The following is a 22,178-nucleotide window of genomic DNA, read 5'->3' on the forward strand; positions in this document are numbered from 1 at the left end:
GCCTGGCTGCTCTCTGGAAGTGGCAGGCTTCTTGAGGCCAGTGGCTGTGAGCAGTCAGTGGCTGGGTTCTTACAGGGCTAAAACCACCTGTCACCCCCAGAGAACCTCAAGCTAGCGTGTGGGAGACGTGAGTGGCAGTGGAACTTGAAAGCGAGGTGGGGCTTTAGTACATGCACAGCACAGTCCTCCAGCAGTGACCTATATAAGGGTGCCGGTGTGTTCCGAATACCAATGCTTCCTGCCTTTGTGTGCTCCCCTTGGGATTGGTAACTTCAGCTTTAATTCAGATAGTGGGGAACAGGCAATTTGTAAACTGTAAAAAAGCTAGGTTAAACCGTGTTGCTGCAGGACTGCCAAATTGCAGGTGCTGGTACTTTAAAACAAAAATCTCATTTGCAAGCACATCTTTACAGGTGCCAAAAATGCAGCAATGGCTTTTTTGGGAAATCTTGGCCTTCTGTTGTTTTTCCCAATGAAATACTGAATTATTCTTTCTCATAGATTTAGAGAAAAACATTCCACCTTCACAGCACACTTCTAAGCAAACAAATTCTGAAATCTAAATGTAAAGCACCCCTCTGGATGGATATCACATTCTTATAGTTCCTTTTTTGAGATTAGCTGGATATGGCTCAGGATTGTTCTCATGGGGTTTTCAGTCCTTCTTACAGAAAAATAAAATGTAATAGAATCAAATGTCCCTCATGCAACATTCTTCAAATCAAAGAAAAAAAGGGACTCTGCAGCAGCATTTAGTGAGACCTAGCAGTAGGGTATATGACATAAAATAGGAGTAAAGAAAAATCACATTCTTTAGCAGACAGATTTTGTCTGGTGAATGTGTTCAATTTTTATGTACATGTATGAGAGTTTAAGATAGGGTTGACTTGATGGTAGAGTTTAGACAGTTTCTATTTAGCAAATGAAAACCTGGAACTGTTCTTTTAGGAAGTGGTGTTTTCATAGGCTCTGAACTTCAGAAGTTGTATGATTTTCCTAATGTTTGTCACAAGCTTCCTGAGGAATGTCAGTTAAGTAATTTGCAGGGCAAGGCTTTATTCACAATTTCTCTGCTTTTTCAAGGCATGGGATGAAGCGCAGAAAGCAACAGAAATCTATGCCGAGTTCTAGTTGATTTCCAGCACTCAGACTCTTTTTATACCCTCAGACTTTTTACCTCCCCATGGCAGCTCTAGAACTCACTACGTGGGGGTATAGAGATGTCTTCTAACTCACCTACCACACATCCTGAGTAGGTGTCAGCTGCGGCAGGTAAGAAGCCATGTCTTGGCCTTACCTACACTTGCTTTATGTGCCGATCTCCCTGTGCATTGGTATCACAGTGTTCCACAGTGAGACAGGGTTTTTTTCTAAGGAGGCCTACCAGACAGAATCTGGGGTAAGGTGGATGGACTTCATAGAATTTGTCTAAAAGTAAGGATGCTGGTTGACTTCTTGAACTGGTTGTTTTTTGCTGTGTACTTGAGCCTTGAGTTCCTTGGACAGTGTGAGGAGTTTTATAGAATACTTCTGCTAATGACTTTCCATCATCAAGTTCCCTCTTAGAATCCAACAGGCCAAGATACTTGCTGCAGCCCTGCTGACTTACTGAAAACCCATCTAAGGAGAAAATATGTATGAGATAGGCCTGAGCACGCTCTTGATTTTTCTAGCTTTTTGTTTTGTTCTGTTTTGTTTTGTTTGAAAGAGTTTGGAATTAGGGCCTTCATACATGCTAGGTAAGTGCTCTAACACTGAGCCACACCCTTAGCCCCAACACAGGCATTTCTTTCATTCATTCATTCATTTTTTTCATTCATTCATTATATTTGTTTGTTTGGTACTGGGATCAAACCCAGGATCTCTTCCATGCTAGGCAGGTACTAGCGTTTTACATGAAATTGCAGGGCAGGAGGGGACTTGGGTCCTTTCCTACATGTTTGGGGACTTTCCTACATGTTTAATACAATAAAGAGGATAACAGCACTGTCTTTAAAGATAGTGCTTCAAAGCAAGGGATGAGCATTCTGCTACCCTTAGGGAGGAAGTAGAGTCCCTTCTTCCCAAGTTAGGCCTCCACTTAGAGGCCTGACTTGTAGATACAGGGGATGGTTTAGGGCACTAGAGGGCATTCAGCAGACAGATCCTTGAAGAAGAGTAGTTTGAAATTCATCAAAGTGATAAGGACCGTTAGAGTTTCATTTGTGTTGTATTCTATAAACATCCATAAAAAGGCAATTTATTTCATTTGTTTATTCTGTTTACAGTAGGTTTGGCTTCTTGATTTAAAAGATGCAATGGGTTTATTGTATTTCTTAGTAAATGCTCTTAGAAACAACTAATATGTTACATTAACAGTTTGTAAGTTTGTAAGTTTCTTCCTTAAGTGTCAGTGCATCCAAATATTTTGGCCTGATTTGGGTATAAAAGAGCTATCATACTTAATTTTTGGTTTTGTATTTCATAGTAAAAAGGAAAATTATAGGATAGTTTTCCTTTGCCCACTTGCTGTGTGACCTTGAGCAAGTCGCTCATAATTGTACATTGATTTCTTCATTTGTTAATTATGATTGAGGGGGGAGAAAAACCTACAAGTAGAATTCAGTGTCGGGCACTCAGCATAGTGCCTGGCTCAGAGTAAGTCTACATAAAATGTGAACCAGTAGTACCATTTCCTGTGGATGCCTTGCTGGCACCAATGAAGTTATCCAGGCTAAAAAACATGAAGAATATTGGTAGGCCCCGTCATCACATGCTGGGGACTGAAGTTCTTGTATACTTTATAGAAAATGCTAGTTGGTGTGATTCCTGGAGAGAAAGTAGATACTGTACAGTTACTTTTAACTCAGAAATCTCTTTACTAGAAATTTTCCCCAGGGAGAAGTTACAAATGTTTACCCAAATACTTGTATAAGAAGAATGTTTTCCTTAAACTGGGAGTAGTGGCATGTGCCTGTAATCCCAGCACTCATGAGGCTGAGGCAGGAGAATCACTGTTCAAGGCCAGCCTGGATTAGAGTGGGACTCACTCTCAATAAATAAGTAAATAAAATACATACACACACACACACACACGCTTTCTTCAACCTGAATCTCTTGGCAAAGAGTGGCTAAATGACTTAAGGTCCCTCCATCATTCTGCAGAGTCCTGTGTAACCATCAGAATGACTGGGGTGGGTCAGTAGTTGCAGACCTAGAAAGGTTTTCAGGTGACAAAGAGTAGTATCTATGATAGGATTCCCTTTGGTGTCCACTGACACATAGCCATGGACACCTGTATAGACAGACTATTGTATGTATGTACATTTGGGTTTTTTTCCTTATTAGAAGCAAATCTCAAATAAGACTGCATTAAAAAGTTTTTAAGGGGGTACTGATTTGGTGGGTCTACCCATAATGGACGACCTATACAGAATTTCCATGAAAATTCAGTTAAAGCTAAAGTGAATATATGATTTCAGATATTGTGAGTACTTTCTGACTTCCCACATGTACACATGAGTAGGAGACTCTGCCTTTCCTCTAGGGTTCAAGTGGAGAGAGCAGGCTTGTTGTTATGTCCCAGATATGTGGTGGCTCAGCTAGGCTGGGGCTTTCATAAAGACAGCCTTTTAGTAAGGGGAGAGAATATTACTTCAGTCAGTCTCCTAAAATAGCAGTCTTCCTCAATTCAGTCAATCAATCAGTCAATCAATCAAGCAGACTTCCTTTGCTGCTAAGTGGCACACCTTTCTCTGATTCAAGGTTACTGGAAGAAAGTAAGGATTTAAGAAGATTTAAGTTAATTTTTGAAAACATAGGTCTCTAGAATAAAGGTTTGCACTACTGTATTTAATGAACAAAAAAGAATGCCATGTTTCATTGATTTGAAGATGTATCTTCCCCCCCTAAGTATTAATAATCCTGAAACAGAAATAAGTCTTAGAATCAATGGCATTAACTTTGAAGATTTAACAAAAAAAAAAAAGAATCAATGGCATGAGAAAACAGGTTCATAGTTAGCAACATGGTTTCTTTGCTTTGCAATACACAGATTTATCTTATAAATAAGGATTGTGTTAGGGTTAGTAAAAGCAGCTGTTTTAACCCAAGGTGTTTTTGTGGTGGGCAGCCTTGGTTACCTGTTCATTTAGTATGGATTAGAATGCAGAGTGGTTTGGTTTTGTTTGAGGATGGAGTATTACTGGGGATTGAACACAGGGCCTTGTTTCTGCCCAGGCAGGACTCTAACTTGACATTCCTCCTGCCTCAGCCTCCCGAGAGTGCTGAGATTATAGGCAAGTGCCATCGTGTCTGACTGAGAGTTTGTGATGAACTTGAAGTCATTTATTTGTGCAACTGGTTCAAATACCCTTCTAAAATTTCTTTCAAGGGTACAATGTTGTAAACCCTAGCATGTCTCACAGTTTTTAAGTTAAGGCTAAAATATGATATATATTAATGACAATCATTGTCCCCCTCTGTAATAGGAATTCTTACTACTTCCTGGCTTTCTGTTGAAAGTGTTTGTTTTTTATTTTTAACCAGATCTCTTGCGTCTTTTTCCATCATACTTGTAGCCTCAGAGACTTTTCTAGAGTTTCTGCCTGCAGCCTCTTGGAAAGAGAAAGGTTCTTTTAGCCCACAGGGGTGATGCCACCTACAATCTGGTACCAAAGTGGCTGTAGTCTTTCTAGGTCATCTAAGTTCCACTTGCTTCTGGCTCACTTTGAGGTGGTCAGAAGTCACACCACAGCTAATTTCTTACTTTGGGCATCTTCAGAAGTCAAGTTGTGATTTCCCTTCCAGACACTGCCATGTGCAACGTGACTGAGCACATTAGTCGGGGCTGTGGAGAAGGGCAGCAGCTTCGGAGTGGGTTAAACCAGAAAGTGGTCGTGGATATGACACACGTGCTTAAAGCATTAGATAGGCAGAGCTGGCATAAACAAACAAGCAAGTCAACAGATGCTGCCCAGGAATGTTTCTTAAACGTTGCATTTATCCTCATTCTTCTGGCTCTTCCAGAGGAGCTAGTACCTTTGGTCTTTGCCAGTTAGGCAGACACTGTCTTGGTTTCAGTAGCAGATGCTGCTTCTAAGTATGTGTTTTTAGATGCCTAAAAGAAAGCTCTTTTTTGGAGCAGGAAGGCCAAGTTGACAGCCTTTGGATTTTACTTCATGTTATCACTTGGCCTTTTCACGTGGACTGTTTTCTGGTCATTTGTGCAGCTCTCAACGAGAGCATCCCTCTTCCTCTTCTGAGTCCACCATAAAGATGTGCCTCAGCTATCTGAATAGCTGTACAGGACCTATAATTCATCTAGCCACTCTTTGCATGGACATTAGGGTTGCTTCTACTTTACAGATGAGGCTCAAAGCAAACTCTTTGCTCTGGTGTTTCTGAAAGTCAGTTTCAGGCTTTTTGCTCTTAGGAGAAAAAGTCTGGTAATTTTTCCACCTCCAGCCCTATGACTAGCAGGTGCCACTTAGCTTAATGGCACCTACTGGTTTCCCCTGGACCCTTCAGATGTAACAGCAGGCCTATCTGCATACCACAAGAGGGTCCTGAATATCTCACTGAGTGTGTGCCCTCAGCACTTCTCACTCTGGTGTCTGGGCTTCTGAGTGTCAGGGGCACATCCTGGAGGGAGAAGGGAGACTGGGTGAGAAAGTCTTCTTGTTTATACTTTTGAGACATAAGGCAATGCAGTTATGTAAAAGGAAGAAAAGTTACTGAAGTTTCTGTGATTAGAATTTTCTGCCTGGTTTATAGGAAAATGGTGGCTCAAATATGAGTCTCTTGATTGATCTCATTGTACTTGGGGTGATCACAGATTGTTTCTGTGGAACAAACTCATGATGCCAACAATACTTGGCACTAAGTAAATACTAAAGGTCAAGTTCCAGGGTCAGCCTGGTAGAAGGCCGCCTGTCTCACTCAACCTTTTTGCTTGTTCCTCAGAAAATCATATTTTGGAAGATGTCAACAAATGTGTCATTGCTCTCCAAGAGAAAGATGTGGATGGGCTGGATCGCACAGCTGGTGCCATTCGAGGTCGAGCAGCCCGGGTGATTCATGTAGTAACCTCAGAGATGGACAATTATGAGCCAGGAGTCTACACAGAAAAAGTACTTGAAGCCACCAAGCTGCTTTCCAACACAGGTGTGTGGACTGTCTCCTTTCCTAGTGCTTTCCCAACACAGGGCCAGATAGGGCAGACCATCTGTTAGCCCAGACTCTGAGTTGGGAAGCAGGGATAAGAAAACTCAGCTCTTGTCATAGTTCTGGGTGGTACATCACGCATGTGTAGAGTTGGCTAGCCAAAGGCAGCCTTACAAGCACATTTCTTTCACGTGTAGCTCACCGGTGGTCATGGAACAAATTCTGTACTTACGGTGAAATGAGTTAAGTTCTCATTGGTAAATCAGGGGCTGGGGATTTAGCTCAGCAGCATAAGCGCCTGCCTTGCAATCAGGCAGTCGTGAGTTCGATCCCTGGTACCGATAAAAAGGAAAAAGACCAAAAGAAAAGATAGGTTCCACAGTTCAGCAAGGCCTAAGTTAGTCTCACTTCAAATTCTCAAGCTTCTAACCCTTACATTGCAGCCTGATGAGAAACAAATAAGATAGTTTGAGATTTTATAAAATATTACCCTTATGTATTTCACCCATGAATATGGTTGGCATTGAAGCAGTGTAAGCCTTTCATTCTGATCCTTGCTGCCTCTGCGGGGTGGGGATTTGGAGAGGCTGGTGGAATGCCATCTGCTCACCAGTGCAGCCTGCCCTGCCTCTTATCTCTAGTCATGCCTCGTTTCACTGAACAAGTGGAAGCGGCCGTGGAAGCCCTCAGTTCAGATCCTGCCCAGCCCATGGATGAGAATGAGTTTATTGATGCCTCCCGCCTCGTGTACGATGGCATCCGGGACATCAGGAAAGCCGTGCTGATGATAAGGGTGAGTAACTGCATTCCAGACGTTTTAACAGCTTCTTATCATTTGCTAAACTTGAGCAATGCGTCATTCTGGAACTCGGCAGATGCAGTGGCAGTATATTAAAACCATGAATCTAAAAGCTGTTAGGAGGAGATATATTTTATTATGTTGTCTAAACTGTTATTTGCAAGTTAGAGCCCAAACTTGGGCCAAGAAAGGGAGCTAGCACAAGAGTTGGTCTTGATGACTTAATTTAGGGCAAACAATTCTTTCAACGTCGGACCTCAGTTTTAACTACAGAAAATACAGATTCTTAAGTTAATTCAGAGAAGTATTTCATAATGCTGGTTGAAGTCATCCTTCACTTGGAGCACCCTTCTCCTTAAAGGGAGATGCTAGATTCTGAGGTAGAAGATAGAATCCCCAGGAGTTTGGGGTCATGATCAGGGACTGGCAATCCCTCATGATGCTCCCTGGCTCATGGCTAAGTGTTGAGCTCCTCTCCAAGGACTGAATGGAGTGTGGCCTCCTGTGGACCTTATTTGATCCTTCTCTGAGAAGGCAGCACTTGTCACTGCTTGCAAAAAAAAGTCCTTAACCCTTTCTGGATTATCATAAGGGGTTTCAGAAACACCCAGCCACTCCATAATACATCTGCAGGGTCCTGAGCCTGTGACTCCCAGCTGCCTTTCTGGTGCACTGATCCTTCGCGTATTGCTCTGGAGCTTGGAGACAGAGCCTGCGTTCACTCTCCTCAGGCCACCTACATGACGCTGTAGGTCTATAGCCAGGCCCTGCACAGCAAGCCTCTGGAGCACAGGGTCTCCCTGCTACATTGATGGTGCTGTGTTGTTGTGCAGTCCATGCAAGGAAGCTCCCTTCATGCTTTCATGGTTGCCAAGGAGGAGCAACACTTTTTATGCCTGCAGCCTGGCCTGCAGACCTCACCACGAAGTCAGCTGGAAAGAGGCCGTTTCTAAGAGAGTTTCACCAGACTGGATCTGGTTAATACACTGCAGTATAAAACACTCGGGCAAGACTGCTGTTCTTGCTGGGGAAGAGATCCAGTCAAGCCTTGTGTGTGGGCTGTTCCTCGCCACTCCTGGACATGTCAGGGTTAGGGATGGTGGAGGCTTTTGCTTTTGTATCCCTGCTGCTGGCCTAGGAAGAATTCATGTTCAGGAAAGGGCTGGGATGGATAAATACAAACAGAGCAGTGACTGTGGGATGAAAGGGGCCTGAGTCACATGTTCCAATGATGATGCACTCAGCTGTTTCTACAGAGTTTTTTCCATGCTGGCAAACACATAGAAAGAAAATAAAAGCCCTACTCATACAGAGGTGTGGTTGGTGTGTGAGGTGAGGGCAGTGAGGGTCCAGGTAGCTGGAAGTATATTCATGTAGGAGATGCTTCAGGCCCAGAGCAGCTGGGCTCCTCTTCCAGCAAGGGGTGCCATTTCATTCTCTATGCGAACAGTGTGGCTTTGGTGGTTTTTCTGAGATGAAATGGAGGTAATGTCTCTGGCACAGAACCTAGCATATGATGGCTGTTTCTTACCGTGTTACTTGCTGTGCTGGAACTGAAGAAAAACAAAGGTCTTAGCAGAAGCTCTGTCTGGACGACCAGACATGTGTAAAGACTTAGCAGGGCCATAGGGAGAAGGCCTTTTAGTGCAGAGGTGAAGCCAGCCAGGAGTGCCTACACAGGAGAGAGACGGGGTTTTGGAGACACCTGTGGTTTACCTTCTTGCTTAGTGTCCCACTCAGAATTGTCTTCTGGTACCTGGGCCTCTCGGGTTCTTGACATCTTGTCCTCTCCTCCTCAGCCTCACCCCCGTAGCCCCGTGTCTCCCGGAGTCTGCAGCCTGCCCCCCCCCCCCATCTAGTGCTCAGCTGCTCCTTCTAGCACTGTCACTCTCAACCGTCTTTCGAGTCCAACAGGGTCTTCAGAGGTTGCTCTTCTACACGTCTCTAACTTGGCCCCTCAGTCCTAAGTTCACTCTGTCCTACCTTCGAGCCCAGCTCTCATCCTCTAGCCCTTGTCCTTGTCTTGCAAAATGCAGCCCAAATGCAGTCCCACTGTGCTGCTCCGTGCTGTATAGACCCACACAGCCACGCTGATGGAGGCTGCCGAGGCCGTGGCTGAGTGTGGGCCCTGGGTCCTGGAACAGTCTCCCCACCTTGGGCCTGGAGTCTGGGACTGTTTCCTCCACTCTCCCACCCTCAAGCTCTTCTTTCTTTGTCCCACTTTCTTGCTATTCCACCAAAGTCATCAACACAGTCAGCATATCTGTCCCCTGCTGCCTGCTTTGCTCTTAGTGCCCTAACCTCCCTGCAGTGCTCTGGCCTGAGACCACGGCCTGTGCTGGCCACAAGATCCCCTCTTAACCCCCTGCACTGTGGGTTATGCCTACTTATTTTCCCCATCATAGGAGGTGGAACACCTCTCAACACCGGCCCCCATCTCCTTTGCCAATTTGTCCAGTGGTGGTGGCTGTAGGGAAGGCCTTGGCCCCTTCACTGTCCTGCCTGCGTGCTCACCTTGGTGTATCAAAATGAGAACTTCTCCTGAGGTGACCCTCCTGAGCTCACGCTTGTGTAGAGGACTTGCCCATGAGCCAGCTCCTGGTCCCTTCCCTTAATCTTTGTGTGTTGGTTGATAGCAACTCCCTTGCTTACTCAGGCTCAAACTGTGGATTTCCCTAGATTTATCTTTGTCATCCTTGAGATCTGATCTCCAACCGGTCTTCTTGGAGATCCTTCTGACAGAGAAACTCAGTGCAGCCCACCCTAGTGTCCCTCATCTCGCTTCCTTCCTTCTGTCCTTCAGTTCCTGCAGCTTCATCTGTACCAAAGAGCAGCACAGTGTCTTTCAGCCTCAGCCTGATCACTCTGTCTCCCAAGGTGTCCGCCTCTTGGTCCTTACAGGCCTGTGAGACCCTCTAACACCATAGCCGTCGCCTCTCTGTCATTAGTCAGCTGCTTGCTGCTTCCCCTCTATGGCACCTGGCAGTGGGCTCCCTGATCCTCATCCAGTGACAAATTTTTCCCCACCAGCTGCCTTCTGAGGTCTCACTGACCAGCCAGTTCCTCCTCACTGCTCTGCTTGCTCACAGCATGGCTCGTTTTCTGACACCCACGAGGGTGCATTTTGTGCGCTGCCATTGCTTCCATCAGAGTACGTGTGAGAGCAGAAGTCTAAAGTCCGTGTCAGTCATTTGGTGTCTCTGGGGCCCAGAACAGTGCGCAGCACACCACACTCAACAGCAGATCTTTGGATGAGTGACTACAAGCACAGGAGTGACTGAAAGGGTTCTGGGGGTGGTGGGTAGAGATGTTGGGGGTGCTCCTTTGGGAAGCTCCCTAAAGACAGTACACACCAACACTTAACACATGGGCAGCATCAGGGACGGCACTGTGTATTCCAGCCAGCCAGCAGGACCCCATGTGTGGCTCTCCGGTGTCTCACATCACACAACACACGCATGCCCCACGTGCCCTGCTGTTTTCACTTCGTCTCACAACCCACGATGCTGAGCGACTCTGCAGCACTTCCCCACGTCCTCCCATCTGAACCCCACCGCAAGCCCCTGGGCCAGGCTTGGACAGGGGCCTCGCCTCACTGCCCTCCTGTCACAGGCCACCCGGGCTGAGAGCCAGCCCCAGCTGTTCTGCCTGCTGCCCCCTTACCAGTAACTGCCAGAAGACGACATTGTGTTTCAAAGCAGTAGATAATCGAGAGAGGCTGGGACTTGGTACAAAGTAAGGATTTAATTTCATAATTAGAGCAGAGATCTAGAACCAGCAGCTGATCTTTGGTATTTACTTAATCTGCTGACCTGTGTATCTCCTCTTTTCCTTTGATAGAAACATTGAAAAAATAAAAGCTAGACATGGGATGCACGTCTGTAATCCTAGCACTCTGGCAGGCAGAGGCGAAAGGGCTGTAAATTCAAGACTGTCTCAAAAGGGCTGAGGATGTAGCTCAGTGTGAAGGCCCTGGGTTCAATCCCTAGTACTCACACAGCCACCAGATTTTCAGACTATATATCTGCTTTTTATGACTCAAAGCAGCATTAAGAGAGAGCCCAGGACTGTATAGTTGTCTTTTTGTCCTAAAGTAGGAAAGTTTAAAAAGTGAAATCCAGCCAGGCTTGGTGGCATGTACTTCTTACTCCGGAGGCTAAGGATCACTTATGACCTAACACTGAGGGTCTCCAAAAGTAAATAAGTGCTGGTGTGGGGTCCATGCATCAGTAATGTGATTTTACCCACAAGTGTTTGGAACCCTGCACCGTAAATCCTAGAATTTTATGGCTCAGGGCTCAGCACTGTGTCTGACCCACGGCTTCTTTCATTGGCGGCAGACCCCTGAGGAACTGGATGACTCCGACTTTGAGACAGAAGACTTTGATGTTAGAAGTAGGACAAGCGTCCAGACAGAAGACGACCAGCTCATAGCTGGCCAGAGTGCCCGGGTAAGAAGCACACTTAAGTTATTATTCTGTAGACTCTCTCTAGAAAAACACTGTGCCTTCAGGGCACTGTTTTCTTCTCTCTCCCTGTGGCCGCAGGACTGAAGGCAGCCTACACTGAGGCACCTGCTGCTAGTCAGTCATGGGTGTCTCCCAAACTGTCCTCAGCCCAAGCAGGGCAGGAACGCGGGCTGGCTCAGCTGTGCCCTGATGCTCTGCTGTTTGATAAAGCCCTGGGTCAGGAGAAGCCTAGGATTTAGTCAATGCAGCATTTGTTAAAAAAGATTGTGAAATCTGAAAAAGATTGCTGCCTTTGCCCATTTCACTGAAACTATGGGCATGAGCTATTTAATTATTCATGGGTTTAAAAAAATAACAGTGGTACATTCAAGAAAACCAGTCAGAACCATTGCACTCATCTGAGTCATTAAATCTTTAATCAATAGCATTTATGTTTTTGGAAGAATGCCGAGCAATATTCCTAAGCAGTCTGTTTTTTCACTCCTTGGAAATCCATCATGAACAGCGAGCAGGCCTTTGTTACCCTGCTTGGGCGTGAGCACTTGGGAGGCTGAATGGAGGCGCCCGGCCTGGGCCTGTGGACCAGAGTCAGGCTGCAGGTGCTAAGTGCCCTGACAGGAGGTCTGTTCCTTCTGTCTTCGGAATTTACATTCTAGGACCACTTCAGCTCACCTTGAAAATTCAGAAATCTCCACCAAGAGCCCGCAGGACAAAGGATGCAAACATTCACTGGCCCTCCTCGCCTTCCCTGTTTCCATCGCAGGAGACAGAGGATGGAACTTAGAACATGAAGTCAGCCAGGTTCCGTCCCCTAGATGTGACTGTGAGGCGTCCCTGAGCCTTCTGCCCTTCATATGTGCTTTCCCCTCCACAGTGAGACTTGTTTTTGAAAATAGATCAGGAATTTAGGCTTTTAAGCTTCCAAGAGAAATAAGAAACAGCTCTTCTGGCAAAATGAAATCTATTAAAGCTTTACCCTACCTATGTCATAGATGGCCTGTTGGAAACACCCTTGCTAATAGAACTGTGAGAACTTCATACTCTCTTTAAGAGCTTTCTGTGCTTCCGATGTAGGCAATCATGGCTCAGCTTCCCCAGGAGCAAAAAGCAAAGATTGCGGAACAGGTGGCCAGCTTCCAGGAAGAAAAGAGCAAGCTGGACGCCGAAGTGTCCAAATGGGACGACAGTGGCAACGACATCATCGTGCTGGCCAAGCAGATGTGCATGATCATGATGGAGATGACAGACTTCACCCGGTGAGCAGCACCCTGTGCAGAGAGGGCTACGTTGTAGATATCTTCTGTTGTCCGCCCTCTTAACTGGCAGAGAGGTCATGGGCCCGGATCTTTACTGTCTTTTTCCAGAGGTAAAGGGCCACTCAAAAACACGTCAGATGTGATCAGTGCTGCCAAGAAAATTGCTGAGGCAGGATCGAGGATGGATAAGCTTGGCCGAACCATTGCAGACCATGTAAGTGACAGAGCTAGCCTGGACCATTGTTTGAGGGGGCTATGATGATCATTTTTATGGGCCACAACACTGTCACTCCTCTAAAAATTTCTAAATGCCTGTGTCTGTTTTGGCAAGTTACCTACTTCCGTCTTTGGAACAAACATTCTAGCCAGGACCGCCTCTCCTGGCCCTCACACATTGAAATCAGAAGGGTCACCGCTTGCCTGAGAGTCAGCAGTCCTTTTAGCAGCCAGTGTTTTCAAAGGCTGTCCTCTAGAGACAAGCTTCTGTGTCCTCAGCCACCAAGAGTTGACCCTTTATTCCTCATTTGACTGGTTCCTGCTTCCTGGAACCTTCACAGCACATTTTTGTGATGCTCTTAACGTTTGTCATAGTTCTTCTCTGTGCTACAAATTCTCCCTGCTCTTTTCCCTGAGAGTCATCCAGACTCAGCCTCTTCTAGGCTTCGGGTGAATGACTTGTCTCTCAGGACTTACGGCAAAAGTTCTGAAGTCATCCTGGGGACAGCCCAGTAAGAGATGGGGTTGCTTCTCATGAAACCTTCTGGTCCCTCCTCAATCAACAACTTAATCCAGATACCCAGGCCACCTGCCTGCGCCACCGTGGCCTGTCCTGGTAGCTCTTCCTCCCTCCCCTCCCCTCCATTATTCCTGAGGCTCCAGGCTCAGTGCAGGAGTGCAGAGCTAGAAACACTCACGGCCTTCTAAGCCAGCCCTGCGACTGGGCGCAAGTTTGTCATCCCCCAAGGTGCTTCTCTTTTTGTTGCTTTGGTTTGTGTAGCTTCCACTTCTGTGTGATGTGCTGGTCTCCTGTCATCAGATGCTTAGTGTGTGCATCATAACTAGACAGGTAAAGTGCCTTGAGACAGTAGAGCCATTGATTTGGATGGTCAGTGTTCCTAGCTCAGAATATTCCAACTTCTGCATACCTGGCTGCTGCTTGTGGCCGTGTTTTCTCATCTGTGGGGCCCGGCTTCCTCCCTGCTATGGAGCCAGTGAGAAGAGGGCTCTGAGAGTAGTCACTGCGAAATCTTAGCTCCAGCCCTGAACAAAGTGGACCGGGGTGTGATGGCCCCAGGTAATGGGATGGTCAACTCTGTGGCCTTTCACTCCAGCAAGAGAGAGGAAGCGAGTTAGTGCTGCTACCCCCGTCTCTCTCTCCACAGTAGCCTGGGCCTAGCATGTAGTCTAGGTCCAGCCTGGAGGGCTTGGTGCTCAGCTTGTTCTCCCAACAGTGCCCGGACTCCGCCTGCAAGCAAGACCTGCTGGCGTACCTGCAGCGCATAGCCCTCTACTGCCATCAGCTCAACATCTGCAGCAAGGTCAAGGCTGAGGTGCAGAACCTCGGTGGAGAGCTCGTGGTCTCTGGGGTGAGTGTCAGTGGGGAGGCGGGTGGTCGGAGAGGGACGCGGCACCAGACGGACAGGGCTGCCGTGTGGGACTCCTGGCTCCGTCTCAGTGCCTGCAGCCCGTGTGCTTTCCTGCCTAACTGCATCTTTGTAGCCTGGTGTGGCTGGTGACAGGTATCATTCCCAGGGCTGGCCACTCACTGGGGAAAAGTTTTTATCCTAACTTTAGGTTCAAAGATTGCGAAGCATACACAGGCCGTTTTCTCCCTACTTCTCTATCCTACCCAGGGTGGTAGCTTCCTTTTCCTGGTGGTCAGGCCGCAGCCTGGGCCCTTCTTAGCCCAGTCAGATGGAAACAGGGTGGTCGGCTGAGTCCTCCCAAGTTTGTTCATTCCATAGGATTTCCTTTCAGCGCAGTTTGGGTTCTCTGGGGCAGGGGCGTGTCATGATCCAGTGCTGGGGGAACCTGGTTCTCTCCCTCTTCATAATGCTGATGGCTCACAGTGGAGGCTGCCCATCCATCACCGGTTGTTCAGTGACTGAAACCTGAGGGCTGAGTGGGGTGCACAGGAGTAACATCTTACCTTCAAAGGATCTGAGCGCCACTGTGTGGGCTGTTCAGATGAGCACAGCCCCCGCCTAGCTAATGAGTCAGGGCTGGGAGGAAGTGTTCTTGCCAGACCCACCTCACTGTGCCTGTGTCTTGCAGGTGGACAGTGCCATGTCCCTGATTCAGGCAGCCAAGAACTTGATGAACGCCGTGGTGCAGACTGTGAAGGCATCCTACGTAGCCTCCACCAAATACCAAAAGTCTCAGGGTATGGCTTCCCTCAACCTTCCTGCCGTGTCATGGAAGATGAAGGCGCCTGAGAAGAAGCCATTGGTGAAGAGAGAAAAGCAGGATGAGACACAGACCAAGATTAAGCGGGCGTCACAGAAGAAGCACGTGAACCCTGTGCAGGCGCTCAGTGAGTTCAAAGCCATGGAGAGCATTTGAGTCCGTGCTTGCCAGCTGCCCGCCCCCGGGCTCCTTGAGATCAGTTACTGTTCTGCACCCAGTGCATTTGCTAAATAGAGAACCTAACACTAGTGCTAGCTCCCACAGAGAAAGCAGCAGAGCTGAAGTCAGCCCGCTGGTAAATTCTGTTTGTAAGTTGGTCACAAAAGGCTTTTAGACTTCAGAAACATTTCTAGCTATATTTTTATAAACTTAAAGTTCCACAACCAAAGAGAATCCCACATTATTTGTTGGTCAGTAGCACTCTGGACCCTGCTGGGAACCTGCTCGCTGGGCAGCTCAGGAGTGAGGGTCCTACTAGCCGAGGTCAGCGATGCTGTGCTGAATGACCAAAGGTGACCCGGGGCATCTTAGGAGACAGTCTTTGGGAAAGGAATGTTTTAGAGAGGTAGGCCTTGTAAGGAAGGGATAAGCTGTGCGAAGCAGTATAATGTATCACAAAGAAAACTGATTACTCTTTATGAAATGAGAGTCATAATGCATGGCTACAATTACTAATGTACTCTGCCGCAGGACATTAATAAAGTTACTCTTCTTGGGTTAGGCTGTTGTGATGCCATAGTCAGATCTTGCTTTTACCCCCCTTCTTCTGGCTCCAAATGCAAATTTCATCCTTGGGTTCACTCTAATGATCGCAGTGTTTCCTGCCGTGGGCTTGCAACTGAAGCCTGACAGTAGTTTTTGCTTAGGCAATAATTTAGACTTTTCCTTATTTGTGATTACTATAGCGATTATTATAGCTACAAGGTATAATTTTGCTGTCTTATTTAAATTTTATGAATTCCAGTGTTTTTTACACTAACTTTCTCAATAAAGTCCACTATGAAGCCAAGTCTAAGTGTCCAGAGTCATCATTGCCTTTTAGGAAGAGTCCTAGACTCACTAACCACAGTGTCCGCAGAGCCTTGTGGGCTCCTGCCAGCCCATAGGAGCACGGCCCCTTGCCCTGTTGAGTGTCCCAACTTGTATCAGAAGTTGGAGGGTCACATGTGACCCCCATTTGGTTCTGTGTTATCCCTCAGCATCAACTGTGCCATGAGTCAGCCGCCTTAAAAGTCAAAACCCTCCTCAACCCCTGTCCCTTAGGGGACAAAGAACAGTCCCTTCTCAGCACCATTCCCCGTCTTAGGCAAACTCCTTGAAGAAATGGCTGTCCTGTGGTCACTGTTCCCATTCTGACTTAGGAGACCCTATCTCAAAAACCAGTGGTGCCAGGGAACACTGCTTCCTAACCACGGAGGGCCTAAACACAGCCACTTTGGCTTCCTGTCTTCCCAGGCGGGGCAGGGTGGCGGTGAAGGTGTCTCCATTGCCCATCTGTGAAGAGACACGTCAGTAGTTGGTGCTGTTCCTGCCTGTGCTTTATCTTGTGACTCGGCCAGATTGTACACGGCTAAGTGTCTCTGCTGAACCCTCCAGATGCCCTTCCAGGCACCACGGCCACCACTGTTCTCCCCAGGTCCCCCACTCACTGCGCGCTGCTACTGTCAGGCCTCTCATTTCTCTGTGGCCATGTACCGGAAATAAAAACTAAAAATAGGTAATCTCACTACTTGCCATCACCTGGCAGAAGCCATCACATCAGTGTTCTACTATAAAGGAACTGGCTCAAAACTCAGCACCTCTAACACGCGCGACCTCAGAGTTCTGGGTGTGAAGAAGCTGGGAGCAGCTCTGGCGTGATGTGGTGGTCACTGCCAGGGCTGCCGACGCCTGGCTCAGCCCTGCAGGCCTCCATGGCCGCATAGTGCACAGACGCTGGCTTCCCTGGTGCTGGTGGTTAGTGGTGATCAGCATGCAGCAGCCAGAGGGGAGCCACAGGGTTCTTCAGAGCTGACCTAGAAAGTGCTTCCCCATCTTGGTCCCGCAGACCCGCCCAGGTTAGTTCCAGGACATGGACCTGCCTGGAAGCAGCTGTGGCTCCCCCGCCCTGAGCTTCCAGCAGGTTCCATGTCTCTCGGTAAAAGCCACAATTCTCGGTGGCCTAGCTTCTTTTTCCTGCTGGCTTCTCTTACCATTGCTTGTCACTCTGCTTCTGTGCCTCAGCCCTGTCCTTCCTTGAGCATGCTAAGCATGATGTCCCATCACGCGCCCCTGCCTGGAATGCACTTCTGCAGAGAAGTCCTGGTACTTTCTTGAGCACCTCCTGCTACGTCTCAAGTTACCTCCTTGGAAACACTCGACTTGTTCCGGCTGCTGTCGCCCCTCTGGTCACCGTCATGTGCGCCTCACACTAACCAGTGTCTTTACTCTGTTCACTGCCGCAGCCATGCCTGGGACTTCTGCATGGAGGGCACGAAGAAACCACTGTGTCCCAGCCACCTGCCATCCGCTGGGGCCTTGCTGACTCTGGGACATTCTCGCAGCTTTCTTTGCCCTCCATTTGTCATACTGCAAAAACTGTCGAGGCCTGAGCGCTAGATCCACCTGGTTGTCTGCTGTCTCCCCTGATGTGGCCACAGTGCCCCCCACCAGTCCCTCCCGGACTCTGCCCTCATCTCCTTCAGCAGAGCCAGGCCCCGCAGCTCCCTGGGGTCTCTGAAGGGCTCTCCAGGCTCTGACCTCTGGCCAGGTCTTGTCTCTGTAAAGTCCTCTGGCTGCCCCCTGGCCCTGCTGGCCATGTGCTGCTCTTCCATGTCATCTGTACCTGCTTGGCCCTTTGAAGGCATTTCCCAAGGCACCGTGCTGTGACAGGAAGCCTTGTGGCCTGTCTTTCCCTCAAGCACCATCACTTTAATGCTGCACTGTGCAGGCTGACCTCCAGCTCCTGAGTTTGAGCATCCTCCTGTCCCAGCCTCCCAGCAACTGGAGCTACAGAGATGTATCACCACGCCTGCGTAAGAAGGCTTTCAGGATGGCTTCCTCTGAAGCAGTCTTATTAAATTGTTTGACATGCTAAGTACATTCTTCTCATATTAAAACTTTAGTAAATATTCATGGATCGCCAAAACCCACCCCTTGCCACAATCAGGAATACCGGGCCACACTTGCTTCCTGGGCCTCTGTCCGGTCCTCAGTGCCCTACCTATGGCCTCACAGTGTGGCCTCACTCACCCAGAAAGCACATGTTCACTCAGGGAACAAATCTGTGTCCTGTTTGCTCCTGGAGCCCAGGAAAGGCCCAGCATATGCTTGACAAATAGTCAAGCTGAGTGTCTCAAACTACGAAGTGATTGAAGATAGTGGAGGGCAAAAGGCTGGCAGCCAGGGAGGCACTAGAGGGCTAGCAGAGCCTGAGCTGCAAGCGGGGGTGCTGCCCCGAAGTCCTGAGGTCCTGCTGTCTGCATGAACCAAGATCTAATGCGGCACAGCCTGGGTGGAAGATGAGGGGAACACAACTCCGCAACGTCCCCTGAGGGGCCCACTTTGCCTCTGCATCTGGACCCTGCTTGCTTCTGGCCCAGGCAGACAGCCCTGCCCCGAGCCCTCCCAGGATGAAGCGCGGGAGTGAGGGCAAGGGACAGAATCTAGTTGTCCCAGGTCCCCCGCTTTGTGGCACCTCTCAGTTTGCCTGCTCTCACCGCCACCCGTGCACCTGCCCCTTCCGCCAGGCTAGCTCTGCTCACCTCTGGCTAACACCCTGCAGGGCTCCCACTGCCTCCCTCATGCCCCAGGCTCCGGCCCAGTCTACGCCTCTCCACCCAGGCCAGCACCCTCCCCACCAAGAGGAATGAGGACGGAGTCCTACAGCCCCCCACTTCCTCTGAACAGCCAGAAAGGTGTTGCTGTCCTAGGACACCTGGAGCTTCCCAGCTGAAGGGGACCCAGAGAGGTGACACCCCTCACCTGAGCTGTCTTTGGACCCAGTCCCTCTAATGCCCTGTGATTCCAACCTTCAGGTCGGAGCCCTAAGTAGTGGGATGTGTGTGCCCACTTTCCTTCCTGCTGCACCTTTCTAGGTGGCCACGGTTCCACCCCTTCACCCGGGCCTGCTCTTCCTTCCCAGGGGCACATTCTCCTTGGACACAGGTGCTGGTGGGGGACCAGGGCTTGGGTGCGGATGCTGCTCTGCATGTAGCCTTGAGCGGCCAGGAAAGGATGCCGAGATACTTTTTATTATGCATGTTATGCTGTAAAAGAATCGCAACAAAATTTACAAATAATATTGAAATCTAGAATACTCTACCATAAAGCCCATCTAGCCACCTGGATCACTGATTCTCAAAGGTGTTCGCTGAATTTTGTCGCACCCTTGTATTCACAGCCAACCTATGGTTGCCACTGACAAATGAGTCTGATTGCTTTACCTTAAGAAGTTAGCTGAAAGTGAAACAAAACCTAGGTTGGGGTTACACCTGTTAGCGGTGGCCACTTTGCTAAAGCAGACAGCAACTGTCAAATAAGCATACAATTCCCTCCGTTTTCAATGCTACTGATGATGTTAACTACCATAAACAACACTTCAAAAGTTTAATTGGTATTATTAACATTTTCTTCTTTACATAAATCCAGACTATCAGCAAAACATGTTAAACCTGGCTTCATTGCTTATCCCAATTTCCCTGTCAGCTGCTGAGTCAGATTCCAAGCCAAGATGGAGAGCCCCTAGCATGGAGCTGGGGACAGCAGGTATGTGACGCCTCAGCGCAGGTCCCGCTGGGACGTGGTAAGTAGGAAAGGGGCGTCTTCAGAATCAGTACCTTTGTAAAATTTAGGTTGGAATTTGCACTAAGTAAAATCCATACTCAGCTGCACAAGCCTATGATTTTGACCACTGTAGCCCTGGAACCCCCCATAAGCAAGAAAGCGTCGCCCCTCGGCCCCATGCAGGTCCCTGAACTCTCCTGTATCAGGACATCTCTACCTTACATTCTGTACAAACTTCTTCCCTACAGGTTTGAAACCACGTGTCATTCTGGGTAGCATAAACTCACACCATCCACCATCCACCTCTGTCCTGCTGACGATAGGAGCATCCCGTGCCCAGCGTATGCATGCTGCGGGCACCGCCTGTCTGTCATGCAGCAGCCACTGGGGCTATCAGGTATCACAGAGCCTATTTAATGATGACCCCAAGATGCAAGAGCAGTAACACTAGCAATTCTGACGTGCCAGAGAGACTCTGTGAGGGTCTCCCCTTAAGTGAAAAGGCAAAAAGTTCTTCACTTGATAAAGGAAGAAAAAAATCATGGGATAAGTTTTGCAAAGCTCTACTATAAGAATAAATCTTCTGAGAAATTGTAAATCAAAAGATATATATGCTAAATTTGCTGTTATGCCTTAAAATAGCAAGTCACAGCCACAGTGCACTAAAAGTACTTTGTTGATTAAAAAAAAAAAAAGGCAGGATGGGCACAGTGGCACACACCTGCTATTCCAGTGACTTACAAGGGTCAACAAGTTCATGACCCCGCCTGGCCACCTGACAGCAGACCTCCTGCGTCAGCCTCCCAAGTGCTAGGTCTAGAAGTGTGTGTCACTATACCTGGCTGCAGTAGGATTTTCCACGCTGACATGCTGCCACGTGAGGATTTCGTCTTTTTTTCTTCGACCTGTATGCTTGTTCACTTTCTTGCCTAAGGAACTGCCTGGATTTCCAGTACAATATTGAAAGGGCATTACAAGGGTGGACATCCCTGCCTTGTTCTCGACCTCAGAGTGGAGGGATTCAGTCTTCCACCATTAGGTCTGATGTCAGGTGCAGGGTTTTATGCAGTGTCCCTTCACAAGGTTAAGGAAGCCCTCTTCTATTCTGAATTTGCTGAGAGCTTTTATTATGAATGGATATTGGATTCTGCCCCCCAAGTTTTTCTGCATCTGTTGAGATGACTCTGGCTTTTTTTTCTACAGTCTGTGCAATAGGTGACTTGAGCAAAACCGGTCTCACTTCCCGACGTAGACCCCACGTGGTTATGCTGTGTTTGATTTGCTATTTCACTGGACCCTACTGCGCTGAGGATATTGGGACCCTTACCATGGTCGCCAGGATCTCCCTTCCTGTCACCTCCTGGCCCTCCTTGGTCTACAGAGTGTTTTTCTCACAGTCTTTGATATTTGTATCTGTGACGCTAACCTTGTTTCATGACTCTGGAAATGTTTTTAATTTTGTTTTGGAAGAGATCATGTAGAATCTGTATAACTTGGGAGAATTTGCCTGTAAAAACGTCTGGGTCTAGGGTTTTCTTTGTGGGAAGATTTTTAGACTATGAATCCAGTACCTTTAATAGCTATAGGACCCCAGAAATCATCTATTTGTTCTTCAGTAAGTTGTCATAGTTCATGTTTGTGGCAGGCAGGACAGTGGCTCCTCCACGATGCCCAGCTCCCAATCCATGGGATGGGTGGATGTGTCACGTTCCCTGGCAAGAGGAATTCAGCTTGCAAAAAAAAAAAGGAAAATAGAGCATAACAGTTCAGAGTGCTGTGATATGAAAAGAATTTGAGTTGCTTTTTCTAGCTTAGAAGGTGAAAAGGTCTCTGAGGCAAAGAATTTGCTCTAGACGCTGGGAAAGGCAGGAAACAGACCCTGCCCAGAGCTTACAAAGAACTACAGTTCTGTCTGATGCCAAGAACTGCGTCAGACTTTGGAGCTGTAAAATAATAAATTTGGATGTTTTAAGAGTTCATCGTGACTTGTTACAGCAGCAATATAAAACTGATACAGTGAAAAACCAGTCTCCTACCACTTCCACTATCATAGTGAGTTTACAACTTACTTATCAGCTAGAGCTGCTTGTAGTACATTCACTTACCCTTCGATGCTTGCAGTCTACAGTGCGGTCCCCTTTTGCTCTTGATGCCGGTGATGTGTGTCTTCCTCTGGCCCAAAGAACCATCTATTAATTTTACTGATTTTCTCAAATTTATCCATCTTTAACTTTATTAGTTTCTACTTTTCATTATTTCCTTCTGCTTTCATTGGGTTTTTCTCTTACTACCTGTTACTAAATTACCTTTCCTTTTTAACCTGTGACTTAATCATAAGCT

At 47.7% G+C, this 22,178-nt stretch overlaps 1 protein-coding gene across 2 annotated transcripts in view; it reads left to right on the forward strand.

Annotated features, from left to right (window-relative positions):
• Ctnna1 (catenin alpha 1) overlaps positions 1–16,083 on the forward strand; it is a 172,183-nt gene extending 156,100 nt beyond the window's left edge. For both annotated transcript variants that reach the window (XM_003477407.5, XM_063232173.1), the window contains exons 12-18: positions 5,944–6,144; positions 6,786–6,937; positions 11,284–11,394; positions 12,487–12,668; positions 12,777–12,882; positions 14,120–14,254; positions 14,943–16,083. In XM_003477407.5, coding sequence (XP_003477455.2) covers positions 5,944–6,144; positions 6,786–6,937; positions 11,284–11,394; positions 12,487–12,668; positions 12,777–12,882; positions 14,120–14,254; positions 14,943–15,230 — 1,175 coding nt within the window. In that variant the 3' untranslated portion in view covers positions 15,231–16,083. The remainder of the gene's footprint in view (positions 1–5,943; positions 6,145–6,785; positions 6,938–11,283; positions 11,395–12,486; positions 12,669–12,776; positions 12,883–14,119; positions 14,255–14,942) is intronic.
• Positions 16,084–22,178: the final 6,095 nt, after the last annotated feature.

This window comes from Cavia porcellus, unplaced genomic scaffold (assembly GCF_034190915.1).
Source record: "Cavia porcellus strain 051 isolate PalLab524CR breed Dunkin Hartley unplaced genomic scaffold, mCavPor4.1 scaffold_21, whole genome shotgun sequence".
Lineage (NCBI taxonomy): Eukaryota > Metazoa > Chordata > Mammalia > Rodentia > Caviidae > Cavia > Cavia porcellus.